The sequence below is a fragment of the Miscanthus floridulus genome, chromosome 18 (assembly GCF_019320115.1).
Source record: "Miscanthus floridulus cultivar M001 chromosome 18, ASM1932011v1, whole genome shotgun sequence".
NCBI lineage: Eukaryota > Viridiplantae > Streptophyta > Magnoliopsida > Poales > Poaceae > Miscanthus > Miscanthus floridulus.
In genome coordinates this window covers 3,973,176-3,997,638 of record NC_089597.1, presented here as the reverse complement: position 1 = coordinate 3,997,638, position 24,463 = coordinate 3,973,176, and the positions used below count along the sequence as shown (strand labels likewise).

General features: G+C 43.4%; 4 protein-coding genes and 1 long non-coding RNA gene across 5 annotated transcripts; 1 reads left to right on the top strand and 4 right to left on the bottom strand.

Annotated features, from left to right (window-relative positions):
• Window positions 1-6,898: 6,898 nt before the first annotated feature.
• Window positions 6,899-7,780, bottom strand: LOC136519734 (uncharacterized). Its single transcript, XR_010775030.1, has 3 exons — window positions 7,678-7,780; window positions 7,475-7,594; window positions 6,899-7,385 (listed from the first exon to the last, which is right to left on the bottom strand). It is a non-coding gene; the product is annotated as an uncharacterized lncRNA (long non-coding RNA).
• Window positions 7,781-7,921: 141 nt separating this feature from the next.
• Window positions 7,922-9,046, bottom strand: LOC136523178 (uncharacterized). Its single transcript, XM_066516950.1, has one exon. It carries the CDS (start codon window positions 9,044-9,046, stop codon window positions 7,922-7,924), a length of 1,125 nt encoding a protein of 374 aa, XP_066373047.1.
• A 183-nt stretch (window positions 9,047-9,229) lies between these two features.
• Window positions 9,230-9,834, bottom strand: LOC136519942 (uncharacterized). Its single transcript, XM_066513323.1, has 2 exons — window positions 9,809-9,834; window positions 9,230-9,699 (listed from the first exon to the last, which is right to left on the bottom strand). The coding sequence occupies exons 1-2, from the start codon at window positions 9,825-9,827 to the stop codon at window positions 9,230-9,232; spliced, it is 489 nt and encodes a 162-aa protein (XP_066369420.1). The 5' UTR covers window positions 9,828-9,834.
• Window positions 9,835-11,816: 1,982 nt separating this feature from the next.
• On the bottom strand, window positions 11,817-12,569 carry LOC136522410 (preprotein translocase subunit SECE1-like). Its single transcript, XM_066516233.1, has one exon. The coding sequence runs from the start codon at window positions 12,514-12,516 to the stop codon at window positions 11,962-11,964; it is 555 nt and encodes a 184-aa protein (XP_066372330.1). The 5' UTR covers window positions 12,517-12,569; the 3' UTR covers window positions 11,817-11,961.
• Window positions 12,570-21,707: 9,138 nt separating this feature from the next.
• On the top strand, window positions 21,708-23,572 carry LOC136523151 (jasmonate-induced oxygenase 4-like). The gene is made up of 4 exons (XM_066516931.1): window positions 21,708-21,986; window positions 22,113-22,372; window positions 22,708-23,035; window positions 23,185-23,572. The coding sequence occupies exons 1-4, from the start codon at window positions 21,708-21,710 to the stop codon at window positions 23,425-23,427; spliced, it is 1,110 nt and encodes a 369-aa protein (XP_066373028.1). The 3' UTR covers window positions 23,428-23,572.
• Window positions 23,573-24,463: the final 891 nt, after the last annotated feature.

Sequence of the window (24,463 nt, the reverse complement as noted above, 5' to 3'; positions counted from 1 at the left end):
AAATTTTAAATTCCCAACTATGTGTGATGTCCCAAAAATTGATCTTTTGCGCTTCACTGCAAGTGCACCTTCAGTCTTTTTAGGCATGGCAATCCCACTGAGATCAGGCATTGATGGAACAACAATACCTGAGATAACAGAAGCCAAGAAGATGGTTATCAACCAACTTTTTTTTTTCAGCACAGAAAACGTAACACGTGCAGACCATTGCACCTGGAACACTGGTTGCTGCCCCTTCAGCACAAGCAGGGGCTGATCTGCCACACCTTCTTGTGTCCAGACCTACACACAAACAATATCAATAAATTGAATTACTGTGTACTTGAGACTCTTAATCCACTCAAGTACAAGCAAAGATCATGCCCAGTGGGCACTCACCCTCAGCCCCACCGTAGCCATTGTCTCCTTGATAAGGTCAATTTTTTTGTTATATATGCAGAATCATATATGCATCCACAGAAGGTATGGAGATCCCAGATTGCACTTTTATGCAAGTACCTGATACTGGATGCCACCTTGCTACTGTATTGAATATCCCAGCAAGAAACAACTCCAAAACAACCATCACATTCCCACAGTGCACTTATTTTAACTTGTTCCAGTAGAAATTTTGTTTCCACTATTAATGGAACAATTGACCAGAAAAATGCTTCCCTATTCAATCACTATAATAATCTTTTATACCCAACCGTGTATAGCAAAGATGCTAAATTTTGTTAAACACAGGGGAATCTAAATCTACAAGGGGCTCATCAGATTGATGGTATGGTAGTGGTACCCTAATCTGTAAACTAGAGGTGCTATTAGCATTAGAAATCTAGGAAAAGCATTAAAAACTATACTAGCAAAAGACATGATGATGAAATGCGCAGATCAAATACGACACTCAGTCTTACCTCTTACGGCCTTGTCTCCTTGGCAATGATGAGCTGCTAGCTGTATCTCCATTATCAACTCAGACCATCCGCGCTGCTGGGAGCGTAGCCCGTTCCCACGGACGCAGATCAGCTGCTCGTGATGAGGATTGGCGGCAGAACCATCGCCGAAGAACCGCTCCACCACCCCGACGACTGACCTATACCTGAAACAAATCCCCTCTAGGGTTACTGGAATGGACCTGCAGCCATGGAAGGGAGGAAGCAAGATGGGCCGGCTATCCAGGTGGGTACCTTGGTCCCCTCCAGCATTGCAGTACCAAGGTCCGGATCTGGCGGCGGCGCCATACTAGACCCAGGTACCGTCTTCATGACTGTTCACTCCTGGACTCGTGACCTTTGAATAAATTCCCCCCTGATTTATCCTTCATCCCTCTCCTCTAGGCTACTGTAGCTCTGCCAGGTCCTGTCCCCAGCAACCTCTCTCCACCAGGTGCCATCCATCCAGAGTACACAGCCCATGGATCCAGATTGCTTCATCCCTATGCAGGGATGTTCTGCACGAGTTCACCGGAAAATGCACGAGTGAAGGACTGTATGCTTCCAGAAATGGCCAAGCTGCTGGAGCTTGACGACAACTACTTCATTAACCAATTCGGCGATAAGGCTAACACCTACGCCAGGTTCAACTCTACCCTCCATGCTCGAGGCTGGATCTCGTCTTCGGTCTGAAGCCTCACTCAGACGGCACATTCGTTTCGCTTCTCATGGTAGACAACAGCGTTGGTGAACTTCAGGTTTTCGGAGATAGAGTCTGGTATTTTTTTTTTCTCGAATACGAAGGAGAGCTTCGTATCTTTGTATTATAGAGAGAAAGAACTGGCCCCTTAGACCAGTCTCAGTGGGGGTTTCATCTCCCAGTTTCCAACATACCCATATTTTAGAAACAGTGTAGAAGAGTTTCATCCCCATGAAACTATCTCTACTCCCATGAAACTTTTATCTTCTCTCTTCATCAAGACAGTGTCATGTCAGCATATTTAATGCCCATAAAACTCTATGAAATCCCCATTGAGACTAGCCTTACAATCACCATCACCTCACCCCGAGCCGGGCCATGAGGGGTTGAATTTTACATGAACATGACTTACTCTAAAGAAATACGGGAGAGATGAGACCTGACCCAGAACGAGCGAGGAAACAAACTAAGACAGCCCAACTTGTCTCCCTGACCTTGACCCAGCGCTCTCAGACTTCGAGCTCCAGCAAGACACCAGAGGTGTTGCTCTTCTCTGAACATCCGGAGGAGGTTGTTGATGCACGGCCGCGCGTCGTAAAAAACGCATGAATCACGGTGTTTCCAGATTACCTAGGCCCCCAAAATGATAATCCAGTTCAAACCTTTTCTTGTATCTTTCTGAATCTTTTTCACTGCTTTTCTCCACCAATCTGCAAAAGACAATTCATGACGACCTAGAACCCGATCTTGTAAGCCCAAAGGTGCAAGAACCCGGAACCAGAAATCCTGGGAGAACACACATGTGGTGAGCAGATGTTGAATGTCTTCTTCCTCCTGGTCACATAGCGGACACTTGGTCGGATGTGGAAGGCCTCGCCTCGCAAGTCTGTCCGCTGTCCAGCACCGGTTCCGGATGGCGAGCCAAAGAAAAACTTTGCATTTTGAAGGAGCCCAAGATCTCCATAGCCGATGCCAATGCTCAAAAGGGATTGCTCCATTGAAGAAAGCACGATAAGCAGATTTGGAGGAGAAATTACCCGAGCCATCCAGTTTCCATATATGCACATCTTCCTCCTGGGACAGATGTATATCCAGTAACATATCCCACAGCTGAAAATACTCGAAAAGCCCTATTAGTGATAGTCCTTGGATATCTGCAGGCCACCACCAGAGGCGCTACATCTGCTACAGAGTAGCCCATGAGCCATCTATCTGACCAAAAAAGCGTGTTATTACCATCGCCCACCTGTGATTCGAGAGCAATAGCAAACAACGCACATGCATTTGGATGGACATGTATGTTAAGCCCTTTCCAAGATCGATTTGGATCCGTTTTCGCAAACCATAGCCATCGGACTTGCAGGGCCCAACTCATGATCTCAAGATCGAGGATTCCTAGCCCTCCCAAATCAAGTGGACGCTGGACTTTATCCCATGCGACCAAGCAAGACCCACCATTCACTTGTTGCCGCCCTTTCCATGTGAATGCTCGACGGATCTTGTCAATTGCACGAATAAACCATTTGGGAGCGTTGATGGCAATCAGTACATAAATAGGCACAGCTGAGAGGACATAATGAACCCAAGTGACACGACCAGCCATGTTCATGAGAGATGCTTTCCAACCGGGCAGCTTGTCTCCGAGCTTTTCAATCCAGAGCAGCAGGTCAGCTTTCTTCAATTTGCTATTAGAGATCGGCAGTCCCAAATATGTGCAAGGGAAGCTTGACATCGGGCAAGGCAATGTGGTGGTCACAGTTTCCAGCTCTGACTCCTCACACCTTATCGGGATAACACAACTCTTCTGCAAATTGGTTTGTAGACCAGAAGCTTCCCCGAACTTGGCAAGGATTTCCATGGTTAAATTTATTTCTGGTTCAGTGGGACGGATGAAGAGAGCAACATCATCTGCATATAGAGAGATCCTTTGTATAGGATTGCGTCGAACCAACGGTGTGAGAAGCTCAAGCTCACCAGCCTTAGCAAACAAGCTGTTCAGCACGTCCATTACTAAGATAAAGAGCATGGGAGAAAGGGGATCTCCTTGGCGGAGACCTCGCTGATGTCTGATCTCTCTACCTGGCTCACCATTCACAAGAACCCGGGTTGAAGATGTCTTCAGTAGATTCGTGACCAGATTGCACCAAATGGGACCAAAGCCCAAATGCGTGAGAATTTCCAAGAGAAAAGCCCATGAGACCGAATCAAAAGCTTTTGAAATATCCAGCTTCAAGAACAAACTTGAGACTCTTGTGCAGTGAAGCAATTTGATATTCTGCTGAACCAAAATGAAGTTGTCGTGGATGCATCTACCACGGATGAAGGCACTCTGATTGGCAGCGACCAAATCATTCAGAAAAGGAGCCAAACGATTAGCCATTACCTTAGTGACCAGCTTAGCGAAGCTATGAATTAGGCTAATAGGACGGAAGTCTTTTGGCAACAAAGCTTCGGCCTTCTTTGGGATTAAAGTGAGATAAGCTGAATTTAGTAACCACAACTTTCTTGCATCTCCTTGTTGCAAGGTAATGATTGCTGCCATGAATTCCGCTTTGATCAGGTGCCAGCATGATTTATAGAACCTCCCCGTGTATCCATCAGGTCCAGGTGCTCTATCAGCTGGCAAAGTTTTGATCGTGTCCCACACTTCCTCCTCCGTGATAGGTGTATCCAGTACTGAGAGATCAAAGCCAGCTCTGTGGAAGAAGGATTGGTCCAGGGTGGATGAACGAGGCAGAGCAGTACCAAGCAGACCATCAAAATAATTGAACATGACACCTTGTTTTTCCTCTTGACCCGTGACAACTTGATCCTCATATAACAGTTTTGGAATGAAATTCTTCCTTTTACGGAACCCAGCTTGTCTATGGAAGAGAGAAGTGTTGGCGTCTCCATCTTTCAAGAATCTGATTCGCGACAGCAAATGTGCTATTGTCCTTTCCAATGACGCAAGGACGAGGCAATGTTTCTTTAGTTCGCGTCTCAACCAGTTTTCCTCCCACGTTAGTTGCCGTTGATCTTGGGCAATCTCCAGTCGGTGGAGAATTTCACGGGCCAGTGCGTGTTCAGTTTTGATATGGCCAACTTGTCGTTGACTCCAAGATTGGAGAGCACGGGTGAGGCGCTTGAGCTTGAGTGAGACGCGCTCTATGGCGCATGTGGCGGAGATTGGCTCACTCCAAGAAGCCGCGACCGCATCATGAAATCCTGGGAGTTTAGTCCAAAAACTCTCAAAATGGAATCTCCGCTTGCCATGAATTCCCTCCGTGAGGCCAAGCACAAGTGGACGATCGTCAGAGATTTTAGTTGCCTGACTTTGCAAAATACACTCAGGATAGAGTGCTTCCCAATCAGCAGTGCATATAATTCGATCAAGTTTGACAAGAGTTGGTTCCCCTCTCTCGTTTGACCAGGTATACCGCCTCCCAATGAGTGGGATTTCTTTTAGCTCGAAATCGTTAACAAATCGCCGAAAACGCCCCATCATGGCTCTGTTGAGATTCTCGTTGTTCTTGTCCTCTGCAGAATAGATCATATTAAAATCACCTCCTAAGCACCAAGGGCCCGTGCACAAGGCTCTGACTTCTCGGAGCTCATCAAGGAAAGCAACCTTCTCGTCTTGATGTGGACCATATATTCCCGTGAACCACCAGGTTAAATCATCTTCAATTGCAAATTGGACCGAAACGGAATGGTGGTGTACTCTCCACGGGTTAGCGACCAGGCAACCTTCACGCCATGCAACCAGGATCCCACCCCGGGTTCCTTGAGCCGGAAGGAAGACGAATTGTCTAAAATCTATACCAAGAAAGGAGATCGCATCCCGTTCTGATATCAAAGCCAGCTTGGTCTCTTGCAGACAGATGAAGGCAGGACGGCAAGTATCAACCACCTTGCGAACATTATCGCGGCGGGCACGTTCATCAAGTCCCCTCACATTCCAAATCAAAACTTTTGGAGAATCCATTGATGACAGAATATAGGAACGACCCAACATATAGTAATCCACAATCCTAGCCTAGGCTACCAGGCCCTCCACAGCCAGGAATTGGGCTTCTGTCGGGACCTCCTTGCCTAACAGTTTGGTAAGGGGCTAAGGGCCACGACATGCTCCCTGCTAAGCGGCCTGCTGAAAAAACTAGTGTACTTATCCAAAACATCCGCCGGCAGCCGGTCCTCATCATTGACGAAGCCCAACGTTCACAGGCAGTGAGAGCTGCATTATGGTCTATCTCGGGGGGAAGTATGGCAATCCGACGGCTTCGACGTGGTGGTTCAGTCATGATAGCACGGCGCGGACCAGACTTCTGTGCCCTTGGGGTGGGAAGCACATGCTGCAGCGGCTTGGATATTTTGTCAACAAATGAAGCTGTTGGGGACGGCGGCTGTGATACTGGCGAGGCCTGAGCTCGGCGTCGTCGAGAGAGTAAACAAGCAGAGGTAGGCCGGGTTCAAGGTGCTCGGTCCCAATTGTTGGCTCAGTCGGCAAAACTTCGGACCTCTTTGACACGGCTTATGCCGGCTTTGGCTTCATCTATTTTGCGTAAATCGAGGTACTGTAGCGTGAAGTCGTTTTGTAAGCCGGGGTTAAAATGAACTAGAAGCTGGGCTGGAGTCATTCTAGTGAAGCTCCTTGGACCGGCCCGCCGGCTGAAAAGGATGCGCAAGGGGAGACAAGGGGGAGATGGAAACAAGCTCCAAGGAGGAGAGAGGGGCCACGGCGGCAGCGTGGCTTGCGGTGTTTTCTGATAGCCTTATCGTTCCTAATCGGTCTGGTACCGATTAGAACAATCAGATTAATCGACGATCAGGACGATTAATTGACCTCTGATCGATCTAATCGTCCAGCATATAGCAGGACTATATAAATATATATCATATATATATATGGTATATATATAATATACCATATACTATATATTTATATAGTAGCCATCGAGTATATTTCTAGTTAGTTGGCTACTTATCTATGAGATCTGACTCCATATTCTTGTCCCAGCCTCCATATGTTTGCTGATTTTCTATAGGAATAATAGATAACTTGAGTAAGTAGATGCAAAAGAATAGTGTGACAGACTGACAACATTACAACAATACATACTCAATCCACATCCAGAAAAGTAGGAATTAAGAAAACTAGCATAGTCCACAGCTTACTTAATATAGTACGAGTACTGAGTACATACTACAAACTAAATAATTAAACACTGCAAACAACATTTAGAGTTTTTAAGATAACACTAGCTGCCATTCAATCAGCATTCAACAGCCATCTAAATCTAAATAAGAAAATCATCATCCAAATTGAAGCCTTCTCCTCCATCTCCACCCGAGTCTCCATCCACCTCCATTCCTACTTCAGCATTAGATGCATCTGGCTGAACTTGTGCTTCATGGTCATCATCTTCATCATCAATGCTATCTGGAGCAGCAGCTGCAGCTACAGCAGTCCTTGGACGCTTCCTGGTATACATCTGGCTGACAGAGGCTGTTGCACGAGCAGCAGCAGCCCTAGGCAAGTTGCGGCCCTGTAGATTCTCAGATGCACCAATAGCTTCATCAATAGCAGCCCAAGTCGATTCCTCACAATTCTCATCCACCCATTCATTATCCCACTGAAATTCATCTAGCGTGAGAGAGTTGCTCTTCTGTCCTTTGCAACCAAGCTCTCTGATTTTTTGAAACATGTTTGACATCTTTTTGTTGTAACTAACGTAGGCCAATTTATTTAACCTCTTGTACTCTAATCTATTCCTCTTTTTGGTGTGGAACTGCATAAAAATAATGAACAACACATTGGTTTGTAAGCAATATCGCAAATACATAATTGATTTTACTTCGAACTAGCAGTGGTACTTACATGAGAAAAAAACACTCCAATTACGCTCACAACCTGATGCAGAGCAGCAAACACTAATAATTTTCTTTGCTAGACTTTGGAGCTCAAATGAGTAGCCACCATAGGAATTCCACCAGCGAACTGAAACACAATTACCTAATAATCAGGTCATAACAAAACAAATATTGAGAATGATTGAAGGTTTTAAAATATCCAAAACTTACTAGCGTTCTTTTTGTCTCTGACCCTTATTGTTAATGGCATTGAGAAGCCTTCACCTTCAGACTGTTCATAATCATCAGCTTGACGAGAAATCTTGGATTGTTCACTATCATCCGCCACCATTTTGTATAAAATTTCATTGAACATGATCCTTAGCCTTGCAGCTTTTCTCTTGTCTTTCTCCCTTAAGGCAAAGAACTTGCCTGGATTCAAGAATAGGGCTGCCCCATACAACTTCTGCTGCATTTAGTTTTCCCACCTATTATCATAGCGCTTCGTTACTTCTTTAAGCAAGTCGGTTTTAGCTTTTAAAGAATCTTTGATGGTGGTCTTTGCATGATCCATGGCTGCCATGATCTCAGGAGCTGCTGGTGTCTCATCCCCATCTACAATCCTTAGAGCGACGAGAAGGGGCTGTGAAGCTCTCAAGCAACACTCCACTCTATTCCAAAAAGGCATGGAAAGGTCAATATCCTCAACTTGTTTGCCTTCACTAGTGTTAGACAAACTGTTAGCCTGCCATTCTTCACTAACAACTAAAGCTCTCAAGCCATTCTTGTGCTTGTACATACTTGCCAATGTTAGGTAAGAAGTAGCAAATCGAGTCACAGCTGGTCTCACAAGATCTCCACCTATCTTCTGTCTCATTAGATCAAGTATCCTCACATGCTTGTATAGAAATCTGCACACTTTCTTGCCCCAATTGATGGCAGTGTTGAATTCCTTTATCTCACCAATGTCTTGCAGCAACAAATTCAGACAATGGGCCGCACAAGGTGTCCAAAACAAATGTGGGATCCTCTCCATTAGAATTCTTCCCGCTGCCTTAAAGTTGGCCCCATTGTCTGTGACAACCTGTGCCACATATTCCTTCCCAATCTTGTCAACTTGCTGCTCCAACAAATTAGCTAGCATTTGTGCATTTGCTATCTCACTTGAAGCATCCACTGAACCTAGGAAGAAGGTCCCTGCTGGACTGTTGGCAAGAAAATTGATTATATGGCGGTGGCTTGTATCCGTCCAACCATCGGACATGAGAGTGCAACCATATTCTTTCCAACTCTCCTCATGCTCCTTTCTTAGTTCTGTTGTCCTGTTGACAACCCTTTCAAGCAATTGTTCCCTAATGTCATGCATGGTTGGTGAGCGGTACCCAGGTCCATACTGCCCAATTGACTCAAGCATTATCTCCCAACTTCTCGAATTAATGACATCGAATGGTATACCATTTTCATAGAAGAAATCAGCAACATGATCATCAACAATTTGTTTAGCCTCTTTATCTTTCTTTGTGCACTGCTCTATAGTGGGCGGAGAAGTCTTGGATTTATGCCTTTCTGCAACTACTTCTTCTGGTGTCCTGCGAAGCATGGCACTAACTGACTTGGTGTTGGTGTTCTTTTGAGTTGCAGCTTTAGTATGACCCACAACCACAAAGGAAGTAATGGCAGCTTGAGCTATTTTCTTCTTTGCTTCTGATTGTGCTCGCTTGAGTCTTGTCCCAGAACTTGGTACTTTCGCTGGTTCAACTTCAGTAACTTCATCCTCTTCATTTCATTCTTGTTCTTGTTCACCATCTCCAGGAAGTGCCACAATTGTAGTCCTTGTATTCTTCTTCAAGTAAACAGTCATCTCTCGCTGGACTATTGGAGGTGGTTTTGGGCACTTCACTGCATCCCCATAACCCCCAGCAAGGTGCATCTTGAACCGACCGATTCCTGCAGGCACTATCTTCTTACAGAAAATGCACTGAGTAAATTCCTTCTTCGTAGGATCTGGCCACCACCCATACTTCCATCCTGGGTCTTGAGATCGAGCCTTCCTCTTGGGATCTTTAGCCTGCTGAGCAAGTTCTGGAGGCAGTGCTGCTATAGCCTTTTCTACAAGGGCTGAAACATCTGGAGCAGCTGAGGATGCTGAACTAGCACCACCTGATGCAACTGATGAGCTTGCACTAGCACCTCCTTCAGGATTAGGCCCAGGCATGATGACTTCCACTGCAAGCTGCCGCCTTCGATTTTCATCTACGCAAGTTCAGCAAATAGCCAAAGAAACAAAGCATCAAGATTTGAGCATAGTGCAGAGGAAAGGAGATGATAGAAATGATAGAACAAAGCCGATTTAATGACTCACCTTCAGAGGAGGAGCTCATGTTCGTGCTCCCTAGACCTGCAGCCTGCAAGTGGGGAAGAGAATAGGCGACCCTGTAGTAGAAGGGAGGAGGAAGCAGCAAGCAGCAGGAAAGATCCCCGGATGGGCTGCTTGGATTGGAACTGGAAAGGAGGGAGGAGGGAGTGAGATGCACGCAGCAGGAAAGAGATGGAGCTCAGCTGCACACATAGCGGGAGTGAGGAGTACTGAGGACTGAGGAGAGAAAGAGTAGGGGTGAGGTATATAAGAGAAACCCTAATGGGCCTGGCCCAAATAAATATAGCCCAATAAACTAAAGTAGCCCATCTGTCTATTTAGTGCTGATCGACAAAGTGACCTAATCGGACGATTAATCGCGAGTAATCGACGATTAATCGGACGATCAGGTTTCTGATCGCTCTGATCGAATCGGAGGGCCTAATCAAGTGCTAAGTACCGATAAGGACGATTAATCGCGATTAATCGGACGATCAGAAAACATTGGCCCACCGGCTCCGCGGTGGATGCCGGCGTTGAGCGGGGTGGGATGGGAGATAGGGAGGCGCCTAGGGGAGGGGAGACGAAAGGAGCCTGGGGGGCTGCACCCAGGCAGGTCGATCCAACCCCATGCACCAAAAAATGGACGCCTGGGATGGATGCCTAGCCCTGGCAAGTTTCCCAGGTCAGGAAACAAACATGCCGACCAGCCCTCACACCTTGCTCATCAATCTAGGAGACCAAATAGAGGTAATCAACGATCATTCGTAAATGCTTATTATGGTGCAAGACAAACAATTGTAATCTCTTTTTGAATTGTGCATTTCTTTTACACAGATAATGAACAATGGGATCTTCAAGAGACCAGTGCATCAGTTGCAACAAATGATGAGAAAGAGAGGTTATCGGTGTTCAGTGGTTCAGTTTTATTCTATAGATCCTGAAAGAGATATCAGCCCGCAGGTAACATAAATCTGAGAAAGAGAGGTTATCAGTGGTTCGTTCATATGCTAAGAAAGACTTTAACAAATGCTGGATGGGATGTCACACCCTTCCAGTCCACCTGTAGACCACATCACACATCCCTTTAGATTTATGATGTTTAGTAGAATTGACTCAAAAATCTCATAACATAAATCTTCCTAGCTGACATTAGAACCATGAACTTTGAATTTGCATTCTTAACTGGAACTGTCAAGGCTATATTCATGAAAACTAGAGATAGCAAGTTGCAACATTACATGCTGCTGCATCCAGACACCTCACAACAACGGCTATAAATTTCTTCCTGGTAGAAGTGCATCTACAATTGTATACGTATATATCATTCATTAGAAAGCAAATAATTAAATTTAACCCCATAACCTCGTAACCAAAGCAACACAAAAAGATCCTAATATAGATTCTTGTTTCCAACGTGGCTATACAATCATCCAAGGAAAAATAAATGCAAGACTAATAGAGTAGGCTACTTAAACGATGGGGAGAGAATTGATACAGAAACAGTGAACATTTGTCAAACCCAACAAAACAAAGCATTAGGCTAATGTCATTAAGCTGATAATCCCATCCGTAACTCACCAGATCGATCAAGGTTGAGTCAGAATCCTCGTGGAAACCCCTATACTTCAGATTGTACAATTTATTAAGAGGCACTCCACATAACTTAGATAGCAGGAAGTGCCCGTCCCTTTTGATTGTATATAAGTATCAATTCACCTATCTATCAGTTACTTCATCAGGGTGAAATGAAGCCACTAAACAGACAGTGAGCATTATTCAGTTAGTCCAAACTACTACTGTGGCAGTGAATCAGAACAGCATAGCATTAACCATATGCTTTTTAATCTGCAGAAATTCTTTTCAGCCAATTGTTTGAACATAAGTGAAATTTGAGCCCTTATTTTATAAGAGTTGAGTATTAACTAGTAGTAATCTGGGAGCCTATAATTATCTCACAACTATGTAGAAACTCAAGTTAGGTTTCTGAGTCACCATTTACCAACAAGATGTCATTCACATATTAGTAACATTACCAATTTCGCAAGAGACTCGCAATTGAAAAAGGGACATAATTCCAACCTCCAACACTCGATCTATGGCCCTAGCCCCAAGTGCAAGAAAACAATAGTTACAGAGTACAGAAGCACGCGGCGTCGTCAGCCGGAGAATAAGTCCTGAAGTCCGCGTCCGGCAAAGACGGTGTCGGAGAGCTCGGCGAAGAGCGCGTTGACGGACAGCAGCGCGACAGTGGAGCCCGCGATGACCCCAAGCACCACGCCGGTGGTGCCCACCACCTTCCCGGGCGCCGGCCACTCGATCTCGGTCATCTCCTGCGCCACGCCGGCCCACCACCCGCCGCCCCCCTCGGCGGCCTCCGCCTCCTTCCGCGCCCTTAGCACCTCCTTCAGCTCCGCCGCCACCGCCTCCGGGCTCTTCTCGGCGGGCGATGCTCCCCCCACCTCCGTTCCCTTCTCCGCTCCTCCTTCCTCCAGCGCGGACGATGCGGGCTCTTGATCTTGTTCCTGTCCCTTGCTGCTAGCAGTGTCCTTGGAGGCGGCGGCAAGGCGGTGGTTGCGGCAGTCGGGGAGGGAGTGGGAGAGGGAAACTGAGAGCGCGGGCTGCAGGAAGGTAGCAGAGCGAGAAGGGCGCGCGGTGCGGGGAGAAGGGGCTGGAGTGAGGCGGAGGAATGCGGTGGTCGGCGTTGTCGCCATGGCTTCAGCGGCTCGATACGAGGCGGCCCTCGCTGTGGCAGAGGGATAGTGGCGTTTGGATAACTAGCAAGGTAGTTAGCTTTTTTTCTTCTCATTTTTCTATAGCCTATTATGGGTTATTCCATCTTTTTTACTTTAGATTAGATTTGAAAGCTGATTTTCTAATTAAAAATGTTTCTTTGTGATTCTCTAAGCCTGTGTTCGGTTCCGGGACCCAGTGAAATAGGTTGACCCTAACCTAGTTTTTTTTTTTTTAGATTGGACCCATATCGTGTTTGGTTGACAGGGATGGGTCCATTCTAGTTCTCTGTTTGGTTTGAAGGTTAACAAATGTGGGATGAGGCCGCTGACGTGCGAGGCCCACATGTCATCCACCCCTTTGGTCTCTTCTTCCTCTTTCCTTCATCGTCTACTCTCCCAGGTTGGTCCTTCGCCGCCACTCCTTCGCTCGGCCGCGGCCAGCTCCTCTGGCACGGCTTGCTCCGTTGGCCGCGACTTGCGGTGGCCTGCCGCAGCTCGCAACCGCGGCATGCTGGTTCTCTTTCGGCACGGTCTTCTGTTCGTCCCTCCTCGCGACCGCAGCTCGCTGGCGGCATGGTCTACTACCCTCTGCCCAGACGCGTAGCGGGGGGTGCGTGTGGCCGCGGCCGTCCGCTGCGCGTTGCCGGGGCGGCGTGTGCCCGCCGCCGCCGGGGTTGGGATTTGTACGCCACTGCGCGTGGTCCGCCTCCTCTGCACGCATGCAAACCAAGTGGGTTCGCTCGATTTCTCCGATTTGGAGGAAAGGAGCGAACCCTGATCTGCGCCCTACTAGGATGAACCTAACCCACGTGCTCCCCAAACCAAACAGCCCAAAAACGGGTTCAACCCAACCCACTTGGACCACCCAACCAAACACATGCTAAGCTTACTCTCTGACTACAGTGATTATACATAGAGTGAATTTAGGCCCTGTTCGCGTGCCCTTAAACCCGGCTTGATCCACTTCTTTTTTTTTCATCCGGAACAATGTTTTTCTCTCACAAATTCCTACAGCATTCCTTCAAACCATCCAAATTCCTCCAGAATTCCTCCAAGCGAACATGACCTATTTTTTTCAGCTCCCAGACCCTAGTTTATTTCAAATATTCATTTCATAGAATTAGCATAGAATCACTTTCACTAAATGATGGACCTCTGATCCGTTTGACAATGATCCTCATTCTGTCTGAAAGTTGCTCTGGAAGTTCTGCCAAATAGATCCTCTGTGTTTTGTGTTTTTCACTTGAGGATATCTTTTCAATAGTTTTATTATTTATTTGACTGTACATCTATCGACACGACACGATCTCCATATAGCCACAATCAACTAATATCTTGGATTAAAAAATAATTTCGTGATTCTCTCATGTTTCTTATTTTTCTTCACCTAGGCCTTATTTAGAACAGAAGAGTTTTTCCCTATTCTATCCTTTTTTGTGTAAAATTAAACTAATTCATGTAAAGTTCTTTTACAATTCATGTGAAATTCTTGCATTTTAAACGGACTCTCATATCTCATGGTTGTGCAACTTCTATCGAGACTAAATCAAGAGTCTTTGGTTTCCTTTTGGGGACCTCTAATATTCCTTAATTAAACCATTGTCCAAGTTTCTTACAATTATTTAGTTTCATTATCCTTCTATTTATTTAAATCTTCGATTATCTCATACGTCCTCTTACATATATGTATTTATATTTTCTCCCTAAAGCATCGCCACATTCACCACAATGTTATTCATGCCCTTTTTAGCCATTACTATCTCAAGCAACCACTGGTCAGTCCTATCCTGATGCCAACATTTTTTTGTGCCTCGAGCCTTCTAAACAAACTGTAGAAACATCACTGGCGCCAGTGAGTTACTAATCTTAGGCATGTACCTATGTCATTAAAAGGATTGGTTCATAATTGGAGGGAGGGTGAATAGTCTATTAACAAAATCTACAAGGCACAATCACAACTAGGCACAATAGTTAGTAACAAAGTGAGCCCTAATAAGCACTACTAGCACCTAGTCTAAGCAAGCCAGCAAGAGCAAGCCCTACACAAAGTCTAGTAGCCAGACTACAACTAGCAAGCAACTAGAACAACTAACAAAGGCTAAGCTCAAGAGCACACCTACACAGATCTAGTGAGGAAGATAAACTACAAGTTATCACTAGAAAATGCAAAAACTTGAATTAAGCATAAGAGCTACTCGATTACTCTAACAACTACACAAGCAAAGAGCAAGTGTAGAGTTGCAAACCCTAAGGGAGAAAAGATGACATAAGATTTTTTTCCCGACGGTTGCTTGCCAGCAACCTATGTCCCCGTTGTGGCGTGTCTAAGGATCACCACTCCTATATTAACTCAACAAGCCCTCAAGCTTGGCTCCAACGTGAGCGCTAGTGTATGAGAGACTAGATTACGATGTACACAACAACCACGAATCCACTAAATCACCTCTGGAGAACCTCACAATCTCCAATTGAGTGCTCCATGGAGTCCTATTGCCTCCAAGCCGTCTAGGTGGCGGCAACAACCAAGAGTAACAACAATCTTCCAGCCATGATGATGTAGTGCCATTAGATGTAAACTCTCGTTGTAAATGCACTAGATCCTCTCCAATATCACCCAACAAATGTGAGTGGAGTCTTAACTTGAGCTCAAATGTGTGTGAATATCATCCAAGAAGTCCAAGAGAGGCGAAATGACTAAACACACCACCTATTTATAACCGAACACACAAAACTAGTTGTTACTCACTTTCAAAATAATTTTCATGCTCAATGAAAAACTTCGGTGACCACCCGAGAAGACCACCAGAGGTTTCCCAATGGCTAGTTCAATGACTAGAGTTAAACACTCAAATAGTCGTTGGTGTAGCCTATTGTCTGGTGCTCTTCATCCAGCAGCACAGGACTTTTTCGGTGAGATTTTCAAAGAAAACACCCTCGCTGCACCACTCTCTAATGAACTCTCAGGTGCTAGCGCTAGAGTTTCTGGTGCATTCCAAAGAGGTACACATAAGGTTCCAAACCCATCGAAGAACTCTGGTGACCCCCCATCAGAGTACCCACCAGTCAGTTTGAAAAAAGATCGAATCGATGTAGCAAAGTGTTTACACCAAAATTTGGGAAGGATGACGTAGAAACTCGAAGCTTCTAGGATTGTGTTATCGAGGAATCGATTGCGTAAAGATCGATATTAGCTGATTCAGATGCGGTACTGGAATCGGCTCTTTTTGGATGATGTTAGCAGACGACGTCAATGGACTACGTACGGATGGCGTTGGGGAAAGATGTGTCGGACTCTAAAAAAAGAAAAAAATTAGGGCCAAGTTATTTTAAGTTAGGAATGTTTTTTTATTCCAAGAATTGTAATGAGTCGTATTTGAGTAGGATTCATGTTTAGATTCCGGGTATAAATATTGGACCCCGGTTATTGTACAAGGACACGAACAATAAATCAACACAATCTTTTTGGCTTTCGCCATCGCGTTAGGAGTAGGAGTACTATATATCTCGACGAGTTCTTCAGCAAACAGGGCTGCATCGACTGATCGATCCCTAGCTTGCTTGTGAGTACCGTCATGACTTGTATTATGCTTGTAAAGCTGCATCAATTGATTGATCTTTTATGAGTTATGATATAAGTTAGTTATCGATTCATATTGTTGTTTGTAAGGCTGCATCAGCTGATTGATCTCTTACGAACCATAATATAGATCAAAGTTATCAATCTTGTGTTAAATAACTTGTTGTTTAACACAATATCACTGGTTATCAAATCTACTAAGATTAGTAAGATTTTCCTTGATGTTTTTGGTTGATGCACCGGTTATCGATCGTGTTGTAATTAATGTTTTATTAATTATAACAAATCACCTGATTGAGATAGAGATAGAATCGGCATCACATCATCTTAATTGGCTGTCTTCTAGTCCGGTCACACTTTGAATCTTATAATTGATGGCTTAATTCTGCTAGATCGGCTATTTTATCTCTATTCCAATCAAACATAGTATGCATCCAAAGACATGTTCCAATCTTGAGTTAGTTCACTAGTTAATAAGATCTAATCTAATGACACAACTATAGCTGCATCGACTCGATCGAACCTCACTGGTAAGACTTTGGATTAGAGATTTATCGATTAGTGGTTTTGTTCATGATCGAGATATGTACTCTGTTTGTTTGCTATGCATGCATCGGCTATTTTAGCCGATTGCCTATGCTTTCACACATTTAGCATGTTTTCATGAATCTGTCGACATATAGATGATTTTATAGATTCTTTGGCTTTAGTTTGTTATCATTATCATAGTTGTATCGATCCGATCGAATCTCACTGTTGATGATGATAGATTAGATTCAGAGTGTTTGTAGATTCATTTGCATTAGACAGTCGATTTTGTTTGCATGTTATACTCTTTTCATCAAACTTATCGGTTTGATGCTTTATACTGATCATGTTCCATTTAGCCGATGATATTTTCTTATATTACTCCCTTACTGGTTACCAAGTCTGTAATCAATAACTATATCAATCGACTATTTGGTAACATATATTGGAATCTTAAATTAAGGAAGGATCTTCTAAGTTTTGTATTCGGATGTATTGTACTTGTTTTTGTCTCGATTAATCAATCACCATAAATCCGCTATGAACCATGAGCATCGGTTATTTTGACTTACGTCATCATCATTTAACATTAGCCGATCATCATTAATCTAAAGATCTTCATTTCATGATACGCTGGATATCGACTATTTAGTCGATAGCCTTATTAAATTGGCTATCTAGTCTCACATTTGGAACTGTCTGGGACAACACCGACATGTTTCACCTTAAATTACTGATAAGATTTTCTTTTCTTGTCAATTACAGGTCAAATTGACTGGCACATCGTTGGGTTTTCAGAATCGACTGGTTCTATATTGAAGCCAAGCAGATCTCCGATCTTGTTCCGTTCAGATCGTCCGGCTTGCTGTGTGTTGGTCATATTGCCACATTTTTATGTCAACACAAAGCTACGTGAGTTTGAGGTACAAGAAAATATTGTTTTACACCAGTCAAGATAGCAGTATTCATGCCATTGTTCAATGTTGCATGCGTTCTCATTGTTGGCTCGGTGATTTCCTAGCAACCATCTTCCCTCTTCACCACATGCCTATCTAGTAGGAAATATGCTCACTACAATTCATCATCTTTTTCATGTGAAAGAATATTGTTATAGGTAGTTTTCTTGTTATTATTTGCTCGAAATATTAGGGCGAAGCCCAATAGGTGGGCGTGGGTGCCCAGGCACCCCCAAATTCTAGAAATTCTTAAGGTGTGGCAAAATTCGCCCCTGTAGGCACCCCCATGGCCCAATAGGAGGCACCCCCACTAGGCCTTGAAGCCCACTACGCCACTTCCTTTAGGCTTCGACGACTGCGTGATTCGCGATTCCTTCCGCTTCCGCGCGACGACTGCGCAAGGCGCGACGCATCGCCTGCCCTTCAGCCCTTGCCCTCGCGCTCGCGAATAAGAGCCGCTGCCGGCCTACCGCGTCGGTGCTCCTGCTGGCTGCTGCTGTTCTATCGCCCCTGACCCGCTGTCCTTCCATGGCGCCCGTCCTAGGCCCCCAGGTCACAGTGACATCGTTCGCTCCGGGCTCCAGCGCTCCACGAAGCCATAGCCGTCCGCCCATGGCCGCCTGGCGCCCGCTGCTTGGCTGTGTGGCTCCCTACGACCCCGCCCCCGCTGAGTGATTCGCTGCACCCTGCCGGAGTGCCGGTGAGTGTTTATTCAATTTTTCTCAAGTTCAAGTTCGTCCTCAATGAAATTATTGTGAACTGCAATTTCATTATGCAAATGAATGAATTATAGGTAATCATGTAGAGGTATTATAAACGGAAGCCCAAGACACGATCAATGATAATAGAACTTCATGTCCAGATGAAATCAATTAGGATGAGGAAGGAAGAAATGAAGAAAGTTAGCAATGAGACTGTGGTTCGTCCTTTCATGACCATGGAAGGAAAATGGCATAAATATGATCTCTAAGGGGTAATACAAATGCAATGCATCTGCTTTCAATGGATAATTCTACATTTTTTTGCTAAATAATGGACCTATTTATTCTCTTTTCTTTAGGCTGGATCACATATTTTGCTATATGGGACATCTTTTGTTCATCGTTTTGGCATTATTTTGATCACTACACTAGTGATCAATGTCGTCTTTATTTTGTTATAACTTATAAACGGTGAGTATTATTGCCCTTGCCCCTACCAGTTTACTTATATTTTGACTAAAATCACATTGTCATTACTGCAAGTTGAATTTTAATGTTAAAAATTGTGAGTTAGTCATACTATTTGTTTGAACATTACATGGGTCACTATGTTCATGATGAAGTTGTGCACCCCCACCCATTTGCTCTAGCTTCGCCACTGGAAATATATACTAGATCGAACCGTTTGCCATCAAGTATCTAGTATCAGGTAGAATTTGTTGGTAAGGCAAGCTTTATATTACCAATCTAGTTGGTAAGGCGAGGCAAGCTTTAATCATATTACCTAAAGTTCGACTTTTAAAGCCATAAACTCTGGAAACGGGCTAATAGTCTAATACAACAAGCTATCTAGTATGTTAAAGTAGAAACAAATCTTGTTATCCACAGACAAACTTTATTACCTATAAAAATTTACTTTCTACTCCCTCCATCCTATAATATAGTGCATTCTCGCATTCAAAATTCGTCCTCAAATATAATGCATTCTAGAGGACAAAAACTAGTTTTGCATTAAATACTTTCCATTTATCAACCAATCACTATTAATCATGTTGATGATAGCGTCTGATTAGAAAATAAAATGAGGGTACATGCGACTTTATGTTCTCCCTTAATTTATCTTAAAATTCTTAGAATGCACTATATTACATGATAGAGGAAGTATGGCATAAAGCATGTAAATGGATTGATAGTCTCATATAACAAGCTATCTAGTTTGTTAGGAAACAGACTGGTCATTCATAAAAAAATCTATCTAGTTTGTTAGGCTAGAAACAAACTTTGTTACCCAGAGACAGACTTTATTGCCTAAAGATCGACTTTCCAAGCCATAAACTGTGGAAATGGACTGATAGTTTCATAGAACAACCCATCTATGTTCGGCTGGTATTAAAGTCGGCTGATAAGCCGGCTGAAGCTGTTTTATTGTGAGAGAAAAATACTGTAGATTCTAGCTGATAAGCCGGCTGATAAGTTCAAGCGAACAGGCCTTTGTCAGGCTAGAAATAAACTTCGTCATCTAAAGATGCTTTATGCATGTGCTGAAGATAGATTTGTTAGGAAGAAGAGAACTTGTCCTTTTATTGTTATCACAAAAGCTAGCCAGAGAAAAAAACTTCATTATTAGAGATAGAATTTGTTAGCTCCAGATATAATTTTTATCAATCCTAGAAAATATGCACATGTGTTGCAACAAGGAAAAAACTTAGGATGCCAAATCCGATATAACACATAGCCTAAAACTTATTTTTTACAGGAATTACATAATTATTGGGAAAATATTAGTTTGTGTATATTTACATTTTCTGTTGTCAACACATGAGCCCTAGTCTAAGTAGGATTCAAGTCACCGCACAACATAGCCAATTTAGCCCTCCTCCCCCCTCTTGGGCACTCCCATGGGATCCTTTTAGTAAAGTGGTGGACGTCAATTTCCATGAATGACTATTGAGTACAAAATGTGGCAGACAACTTTTGATAAATCATTAGTAACACATCCAAGATGACAGGCAAAATGCCCATCACTATTGCATGTTATTATTACCCATCACTATTAAGCTATTTTCATATACTGGTACTAAATAAATTGAACCCAAAACCGATATGAAACATTTGGATAAAAGATTCCCCCATGGGTTGCGCACACTGATAAAACCCAATATGGCACACAGATATATATTAAAGACGGGTCAATCAAACAGAGCACAAAAAATAAAGCAACTTTTAGTGCCAAATAATAGATAGATTTTGGAGGAAACTATCTGTTAACTGAAAAAATGAAACCCTTCTACAAAAATATTAAAATATACAAAGTGCCTTTCTTTCTAACAAAGTCTATCTTTATTAGCAAAGAAAACTGAAGCATTTCTCTAGGAACCGAAGTTTGTTTCTAGCCTAACAAACTAGATGGTGTCAACAATAGATAGCTTGTGGTTTATCACTAGCGTTTCCAGGATTTATAGCTTTGGGAAGTCGATCTATCTCTATGTAACAAAGCCTGCCAAAAAATAGATAGATTTTGGAGCAAACTACCTGTTAACTAAAATATAGAAACTCTTTGCAAAAATAATAAAATACATATACAAAGTGCCTTTATTGCTAACAAATTAAGTCTATCTTTACTAGCAAAGGAAGCTAAAGCATATCTCTAGGTAACAAACTTTGTTTCTAGCCTAACAAACTAGATAGTGTCAACAACAGATAGCTTGTGGTTTATCACTAGCGTTTCCTGGATTTATGGCTTTGGGAAGTCGATCTATCTCTACGTAACAAAGCCTGCCAAAAAATACATAGATTTTGGAGCAAACTACCTGTGAACTGAAATATAGAAACTCTTTGCAAAATAATAAATACATATATAAAGTGCCTTTATTGCTAACAAATTAAGTCTATCTTTATTAGCAAAGGAAACCGGAGCGTATCTCTAGGTAACAAACTTTGTTTCTAGCCTAACAAACTAGATAGTGTCAACAACAGATAGCTTGTGGTTTATCAGTAGCATTTTCAGGATTTATGGCTTTGGGAAGTCGATTCTATCTCTATGTAACAAAGTCTGTCTGTAGCCTAATCACTTTACCAACCGAAAGATAGATTTTGGAGCAAACTATCTGTTAACTAAAAAATAGAAACTCTTTTGCAAAAATAATAAAGTATACAAAGTGCCTTTCTTTCTAACAAAGTCTATCTTCATTAGCAAAGGAGAAACTGAAGCATATCTCTAGGTAACAAACTTTGTTTCTAGCCTAACATACTAGACAGTGTCAACAACAGGCAGCTTGTGGTTTATCACTAGCGTTTCTAGGTTTTATGGCTTCGGGAAATTAATCTATCTCTATGTAACAAACTCTGTCTGTAGCCTAATCACTTTACCTACTGAAAGTTGATCAGGATTCAGGAAACACTATAAATATGCTTAGAGAGCTGCTCCACATCTTCGTGTGTGGTAGTAATAAACAAGCACCGATGGCTGGTGAATCATGGAAGGTGCCGACTCCAGTGAAAGACCTGGCCGCCCTCGTGGAGGAGCCACCGAGCCGGTTCGTGCAGCGGGAGGAGGACCGCCCTGGCAGCCTGACGGTCGCGGCTGACATGCCGGATCCCCTGCCTATCGTCGACCTCGACAAGCTGTCGACCGCCGACGAGGCCGCCAAGCTCCGCTCAGCGCTACAGACCTGGGGGCTTTTCTTGGTGAGATCGATTCCCTGCTTCTTCTTCTCCCTCTCGATCGGTTCCCATGTTGCATCATCATGCGAACATTGCTCCATCGCTGCCTCCTCATGCATGCAATAGCTATCTCTGTGCCATGCCATGCAGGCTACCAACCATGGCATAGACGCTTCTCTAATAGAGGATCTGATGAAGGCGTCACGAGAGTTTTTCAACCAGCCGCTCCAGGAGAGGCAGAAATACAGCAACCTGAGGGAAGGCACGCGCCTCCAGCTGGAAGGGTACGGCAGTGATCCGGTGATAGCGCATGATCATATCCTTGACTGGAGCGATCGCCTGCAGCTAAAGGTGGAGCCTGAAGACGAAAGAAACCTTGCTCAATGGCCCAAACATCCTGAATCCTTCAGGTCACCTCCTACTCTCCTTTTTAGTTTTAGCCTTTCTAGAACTGGAATAATGGAAATGTTTTTTCCCTGGATCATTTAATAAACCAAACAGTTTATTGTGAAATTCCGGCACTCAAAACAATTCCTCCTCACTTTTCAGGCTTTTCTTTTACAAGTTTTCAAAGAAAAATAAATGAAAAAATACACATGTGAGCGTTTATGTTACATATGACTCATCACTCATGTGTCTTGTATAGTATACTCCAAGAAACAGAAAACAGTATTTGTCAGTTTGCTACTACTAACACATTAGCAAGACAAATGGCCTTTGCCTGAACTGTTCTTCCTTTTTGCAGGGATCTTCTGCACGAGTACGCAACAAAAACCAAGACTGTTATGGAAAAGATCTTGCGAGCGATGGCCAAGATCTTGGAGATTGATGAAGAAGATTTCATCAACCAGATTGGTGGTCGTCCTCAAGCTTATGCCAGATTCAACTACTATCCTCCTTGTCCAAGGCCAGAGCTCGTCTTGGGTATCAAGGCTCACTCTGACGGCCCTCTTCTGACGGTTCTTCTGGTCGATCGTGAGGTCGGTGGACTGCAGGTTCAGAAAGAGAACAAGTGGTTCAATGTTCCATCCATTCCTCACACTCTGGTGATTAACCTGGGAGACTCCTTGGAGGTAGGCAACTGGGAATCCAAGCTATTATATTGTGTGTCCTGAATCTCTGTGGTGATTAAATTTCCAAAAATAACTAAATAAATGAAACTGATGTATATCCAACTTCCTGAATCCTTTATGCTAAACTTGACTACAAAATTTTGATACAGATAATGAACAATGGGATATTCAAAAGCCCAGTGCACAGGGTTGTGACGAATGCTGAGAAGGAGAGGATCTCACTGGCCATGCTCTATGCGGTGCAACGTGACAATGTGCTTGAGCCGGCGGCCGGTTTACTGGATGAGAAGCGACCGGCAAGGTACAGGAGGATTACAGAGGCGAACTTCTTAGAGGGGGTCAAAGAACACTTTTCTAAAGGAATAAGAATGATTGAGACTTTGAAGATCTAAACCTTATATGTTTGTTTTAAACAATGTCCGTGATCAGTGAGTGCGTGCCTCTGCGGAGAATAAAAAACTTTGTCCTTTGTACTTCTGATCACAAACTTTGGCGTTAGCTATCGCCCCTGTTGCAATAAAGCTATATATTGTGTTACATGAGTTATATGGAGTACTTGTCAAATTTCCATAATGAAACTCTGCTTGGAAAACATGTCGGCCCTAGCATTTTTATCTCATTAGGGGAAATAATCTTAATCCATTCCTCAAAAAAATAGTCTTAATCCCAAAAATGTCACAAAAAGATTAACTTGAGTGGCTATGGTTGCCGTCCTAACCAGCAACTTCCCTCTATTATTTTCTGTTGCAAGATAAAAATATGTAAACCTGTAATATATCAACTCATGTTCATGTTACCCCATAATTATTTCCGCTGTTGTATAAAATTTGTTGTGATAAATCTGATATTGTAATAACTCCGATTTTATGTAACCTTGTGATGTTTGAAATGGATTAAGAATGATGTAAGCTTTACTCACTTATTTATGTCTTGATGAAAAATGTGGATTTTTTAGTTCTCCTATTGGGTGTGCTTGACGGAACTGTTTGATTTAGTGTGCTCCTCGGAGTACTCAGTATCTAATAGAAGACAAGTACTCTTGGAAGTGTATTAAATTAGGCGGTTCTAGCACATCTTGTAGCTAAGACGATGAAGTAGTGCCATTAGATGCAAACTCTCAATATAAATACACTAGATCCTCTCTGAAAGCATCTAGGCCCCTAATTGGGTTTCGGTGATTAATGACAATACACGATTACTATGACTAACGTGTGTTTTATAGAGGCAATTTAGTTAGGTCATGGTAATGGAGATCAATTGGGCAATCAAGGTGGTCATGCCCCTACGATGAAAATCGTTTTGGTTTTCAAAGGATGGACGACAAAGTTAAGGATGGACTAGTTCTAAGTGTCGATTGGAGTTGGAGAGACACTTAGAGTAGTTTAGGACTTTATTTTTCCTTTAGCCGTACTATTAAGGGGGATATAG